This window comes from Anarrhichthys ocellatus, unplaced genomic scaffold (genome assembly GCF_004355925.1).
Source record: "Anarrhichthys ocellatus isolate YVR2014 unplaced genomic scaffold, GSC_Weel_1.0 scaffold120, whole genome shotgun sequence".
Classification (NCBI taxonomy): Eukaryota; Metazoa; Chordata; class Actinopteri; order Perciformes; family Anarhichadidae; genus Anarrhichthys; species Anarrhichthys ocellatus.
The window spans coordinates 61,079-67,111 of record NW_022280150.1 but is presented as its reverse complement, the minus strand read 5'-3'; the positions used below and the strand labels follow the sequence as shown (position 1 = coordinate 67,111).

The 6,033-nt window shown below is 41.2% G+C and overlaps 1 protein-coding gene across 2 annotated transcripts in view; it reads right to left on the bottom strand.

Annotated features, from left to right (window-relative positions):
* Positions 1–1,265: 1,265 nt before the first annotated feature.
* The window catches only part of LOC116399646 (plexin-B1-like), a 42,890-nt gene continuing 38,122 nt past the window's right edge, over positions 1,266–6,033 (bottom strand). For both annotated transcript variants that reach the window (XM_031876938.1, XM_031876939.1), the window contains 3 exons: positions 5,867–5,942; positions 5,573–5,647; positions 1,266–4,036 (listed from right to left, as the gene is read on the bottom strand). In XM_031876938.1, coding sequence (XP_031732798.1) covers positions 3,932–4,036; positions 5,573–5,647; positions 5,867–5,942 — 256 coding nt within the window. In that variant the 3' untranslated portion in view covers positions 1,266–3,931. The remainder of the gene's footprint in view (positions 4,037–5,572; positions 5,648–5,866; positions 5,943–6,033) is intronic.

The following is a 6,033-nucleotide window of genomic DNA, read 5'->3' as shown; positions in this document are numbered from 1 at the left end:
GGACACATATCCATGGACTACACATGGTTACACACACGCACATCATTTTAAAGGGTGCCAGATTTGAGATTCCATCAGCCTCCAGCCACAAGAAAAAGAAAAAAACACAGATCGTCACCACTCACACCATCGACGGCAGATGGTTTAGTAGGAGTGTGTAATTTTCACTGCAAGACCTTTCGCTTCGTATCTCCGTATACGGTACAGAAACAATAATGACTGAATTCATAGTATTCTCTTTACTAATAGGGCTCACTGCAGCTCATTGGCTGCATAAAAACCTTTTAAATCCACTGCTGTTTGGCCTCATATCTGTTATACGATGTGAAGGAATACTGTGAACTAGTGACGCAGAGTAAAAACTAGACAACGTTGACACCATACACATGTGTTAACACCATCTGTACCCAGCTAGCTGCTATAGTAGCCTAGTAGTGGGACACTAGGAGGACTAAGCTAGCAATGCTAATTCATTAGCACTTTTTGGCAGACCACTCACCTGTGGTAATCCGTGACTGGAACACACCCCAGGTCGACTCTTCTAGATACCCGGGCGTCAGCTACACTGTACTATTACCATTATTATACTGTTATGAGGACTACTGGTGTGTCGTACAATGGGCAGTGTGCGATTTATTATTTTATAACAGTCTATGCATGTACTGTTTTGGCATTGTGCGTTTGTGTGCACGCACGCAAGTGAACTAGCATATGCACCATGTTATTTAGCATTTTCTAATACAGCAGTGATTTATGTGTCCAAGACTTTTTTCAGGACAATAAAGTCTATCTCATGGTATTGTAGAACGCTGCAGGGATGAGGTATTTTTGTAGGCCAACAGGAAGTTATAGCATCAAACTGGTTCCCTCGACAAAAAGCCAATGAGGTTTACTTTTGTTATGCAACTTGCGTACTTACAAGCTAACTTTCATCTACGTGAGTTACCTAACAAACATTTATTTGAACTCCGATCTTTTTCTAAACCTAACCAAGTAGTTCTGCACTGCAGACGCACTGATCCCTTGTGTTGCTGGACATTCGTAGGTGGCGCTAAAAAACAACTCTCCGCAAGATATCTTTTTCTACGTCAATAAGTTGGCCTGTGTCATTTTGAAAAATACTTAAAATGCAGTCATTTGTTTCGCTTTTTTGATTCAAAGGATTTCATTTGTTTTTCTCAGCTGGATCAGCAGCGGACTGACGACGAGGCACCATCAACACTCTCCACTGCATTAAGTAAGAAGAAGATAACTTGAGACATTCATTAACATCGGGACCACTTTATTGCGTCACATTAAGTCGGCGTTAGGTTCATCCTATCAATTAGTCAGAGAACACTTAAGTCAGGAGTAGTTAACAGCAGAATGCATCTACAGGAAAATGGTACACACATCTGAGCTTTGCATACACAAGTAAGACACAAGCAACACTAATGTGCAAAGAATGGTGTTTGAATGCAAAGTTAAAAATCATATTTCTCTTTTGCTTCTAAAATGGATGCAAAATATAAAAGGAGAGATTGAAACTTTCAGAATTTCAGGAAAGCTGATGTGAATTTGATTTAGACTTGAGAGTAGGACAACGGACAAAAAGAAAACACCATGAGGTAAAAAAAGGTCCCTTGCTTTCTCTTTAAAAAATACACATCTTCTCAGATTCAGAGGGGCATAAGCAGTATTATTACATGTATCGGAAAATAATAACCAACAACATATGCAATAGATAATAAATACAAAATAAATTAAATTTGAAAAAACTAGTAAAAGACTTTCACATGTGGCACCTTTGTTTATTAAACATATTGTCTGATTTAAGTCTTGAGAGGAAGGGAGGACTTTCTAAAAGATGGAAGAATAAGTGCAGCTTTGCTGAACGCGGTTCAAAATCTGGCACACGATTGTTCCAAAAGTCCATTATTCTGAAAACTAGACAGTCCAAAAAATGTCCCACTGAGGAGGGAAGCCCGTTCTCCTGAAACCAAATGCACATTATTCCGAAGGCCCATTGTTGCAAAAAGAAGCACATTGCTAATTATTATTGCAGAATGATGTCATCGCACTTTCCAAATATTTTGTTTCCTATTGGTGAAGGCACGACGCACCACTCTCCTCTTAGTAATCGTTGCCTTTGTTGGTTGGCTGGGTTAGGTTTAGGCATGAGTAGTTAGATTAGGTCAGTTTAGGGTAAGGACATCAGGGAAAGCCAATCAGAGGCAGAGTTGGTGGGTAACAACCATCCAATGGAGGGAGCTGTTTCCTTGATATTGTTCAGTATCAATAGAAGCCCATAATATTAAAAAGGTACTAGTAATAGTTATAGACTACATTTCAATAGCCAAATGTGTAATTAAGTGGGGGAAGACATAACCAAGCTTTTGGGAACTGGCTGTGTGGAAATCCAAAAGCAGAACATAAAGTATAGGCAGTAGCGACATCTTATTAATATGGAAGATCAAATCAGACTTAAATAAATTTAAAAAAAAGAATTAAAAATGAATTGGACAAAGCTATTTAAACACATTTGTGAAATGCACCTATATGCAAGGTAACTGTATAAATATGTAGCGATGTAATTCTGCAACATGTATTTTACAGTCACCTCAAATACTGTCAACCACACAAACGCATCATGTTGAAGGGAAATAAATTACACAAATAATAAATGAGGAAGGGAAATAAATACTGAAGAGGCAGTAAAACCTACTAATTCCTCAATTCCTTTAGACAGTATTCATCTATTTGTGCATTTCTTATCCAAAAAGTCCGGCTTGATCTTTCATACAATATAAGATCTGTTTTCATTGAATTAGTACAGTCTACGGTACAGCTGTGAAGGGTTTTGTCTGCATGTAATTCATTTCACTTTGTGGGTTTCTAAGGACGGATCAGTTTAACGAGTTAGCTGTAAGTTCCTCCGCCAAATTGTCCGGGGTAATACATCATCTGCAAACTGGATAAACATCTGTGCCTAAGAAAAGGAACATTCACAATAGCAGTAGGTCATCATAGTATTTGTGTACCACATCCTCAACCAAATGAAATCAACGCTTTCACAAAATGCCGGTGTTCAGTTCAAACTACAGGCAGCATGTAGACATTGCGGTAAAAGCACAAGTGGCGATGTGAAGCTTTAAAAAAGGGAAACGGTTTATACAGGACAACAAGCTGCCCAACAACAGCTAATAAAAGGTCAAAGAGTAAGACTCGTAGAATGATTTAAGGAAGATAAAAGCAGAATGAAAACATGTTTTCCAATAGGACAGGCCTCCAGGGTGCTCTGCCATTATCGCTTCGTCCTTCATGTAAGACTTTGACACATCGGAGGAAAACTACACAGCTGTCGACATTTAAGTCCTAATTCTTCCCTTTTCCCTCCTCGTCCAACGGTTTCTTCAACTAGCACGCCTACAGCAGAGGACTAACACGTGGAGCTGGAAGCTTGCAGGACTGTTCAGTGCAGTTGGTCAGAAAAAAGTCCACCGAGACGCGTAGAGTCGGAAGAAAAAACAGAAGGATCGCTTCTCATATTGTGTCTCCCTTTAGTCTGAATGCAACATGGGAAATCCTTACGAGAGGTGTCATGAAATCCCTTTGTTTTAATGTGCTTCATTTCACAGGTCCTCCCCCCCAGCTGTGTCACTTTCCTCCCAGTGTTAGGACCTGTGGAAGTTCCAAGGGGGTCTTACTGTACCTCCTGGACACGGGACAGGAAACATGGCCCAGTATCAGTGATCCTGTTGAGATCATTTGTCCCTTCGCTAAAAATCAGTCCGTCAAAATGACAGCAAAATCACAGCATGTGCCACAATGATCCGTTGTCCTCCATCTTGGAAAAAACGAGGGAGGACTTTTCTCCGGGAGACAGAATCTTCGTCCCCATCATCGTCCATCACTTCAAGGTTAAAGGATGAATTGTACCCCGTCCTTTGGGTCATAGGTCGGTGACTTTGTTTTCTACGGCGGCAGCGACCTGTTGGAGTCTGTAACCGAGCTGCATCTTCTGGGCAGTGGCGTCCTCCTCCAGGGCTGTGATGATCTGACAGGATGGAAGCCATTAGGTTCGGCCAACATTTAGGAAGTATTGTGTAATTACCTCAATAGGCTTATCCTTTTATGAGTGGAAGTGAAAGGCTGAGGGGATTTGAGCAACGCATATATAATTGGCCTTAGCTAAACCCTTCCCCCAGTGTCTACACTTTGAAACAGTGTGCTTGAGTAAGAGAGATACTCTGCGTTTAAAGAGTTTGGAGGGCGGTGTCATTTTATAGCTTACATTAAATTTAACAAGAGTATTGGTCTGCATTCCTGGCTAGTTTTCTTATGACAATGGTGACATCAAGGCGAATAAATACAAAGTTCAAGGGTTGAAACTAGACTGTACAAGTGGACGTAGTCATGGTGACGTCACCCATTGGTTTGTGGACTGCTGTTTTGAAGCCTCGAGTTCAGCAAGTTTGCCGTCGCCATCTTGGATTACAGCCGCCGCCATGTTGTTGTTTTTGCAACCAATGAACTGAAGTTACCACATTTGGAATGCGGAGGAGTGACGTAGTGTCAGTGACCTGTCAATCACAGTAAGCCCGCCCTAAAGCATACCCTGCTTTATGGTTTTATTGTCTATTTGACTCGAAATGGACCATAGTTTACTAAATGAACATCACGCTGTATTGAAGAAGACTTGGAACTAGAGATTGAGACCATAAACTCATGTTTACAATGTTTACTGAGGGAATAAATCAAGAGAGAAGTAGAGTCATTTTCTCATAGACTTCTATACAACCCGACTTATTTTTGCAACCAGAGGAGTCGCCCCCTGCTGGTCAGTAGAGAGAATGCACGTTTTAAGTTTCTGCATAAGCTTCACTCGCCAGAACCGGAGGTTGTGCCTGGTTACGTCTCACTGTACGTCCTCGGGTCCCCAGTAATACACTTGGACTGGAAACTGGAAAAACCTGACGTTGCAATATTTTTTATGTAATTTTGTAAAATGAACAATCCTACATTTTGTACATAAAGTAAAATGTATCCATCTTGTGGACTTTGAGAGCAAAAGTTTTTTCAAGCAGTAAAAAAAAAGTTATAGCACGACGAGTTAATTTGCCAACGTCGCACGTCCTTCGCTGTGACGCATGTCGATGCTAAGACGGTATATCTGCAGCCCTACCCGCCAAGTGTGAAGTAGATCGATTCAGTTTGATTCTTGTTTTAAAACAACTCCGCTGGAAATTAAATATTGGCCCGAGACTGTGTTGTCAACCTACTCGTGAAGCCAACGTTAGCTTCACTAACTAGCCAGCTGACCTGCCATGGACAGTGTTCTTTGCAGCTGAAAATAATCGACAGTCGCCAACTAGAACAGAGAAGTCTGAAATCAAGGAATCGTCTTTTAAAAAATGTGATGTCAGCGTGTCACTGTATCTTGGTAACTACAGGGGGCAGGGCTTATGTTATGTATATTATTATTTACCTAATGTGGTTCTGTATTTTCACGATTTCAGAGATTCAATCACTTTGACATGCAGTCGAGATGCATCCAAACCACAGCACGATATTCTTTGTACGTTATACTCACTTGATCGTAGTATTTGTTGATGTACTTGTACAGCTCGTGTAAAGCCACGAGACAGTTGACCTCGGCGGCGTAATTCTGTTTGGTGAGAGTAAAAAGAACAGAGAGGAGAGGAAACGTCAGAGGGAGGCCGTTAAAAGCTGCATCGGTTGTCATTCATATTTTATTTCACACTCCACATCTAGCTTGTCAGGCGCCCACCCAGATGGAAACTTCCAGGACCTGAAATGATTCATGTGTTCAACCGTTAGCCTTTCACTCTTTTAAAATGCGAAAAACAAAGAGCAGGTAACGTACACGAGAGAGTTCGGCTAGAGCCGAGTTCATCTCCTGGTCACTGGCGGAGATGGTCTGACGGATGTCTGCGTAGTACCTGCAGAGAGAGAGAGGAGAGTCGTGTACAGAAACGAACTGAATGGAATTACTGATGACATAAAAACAGCAGATGCTCTTTCTGCTATTTT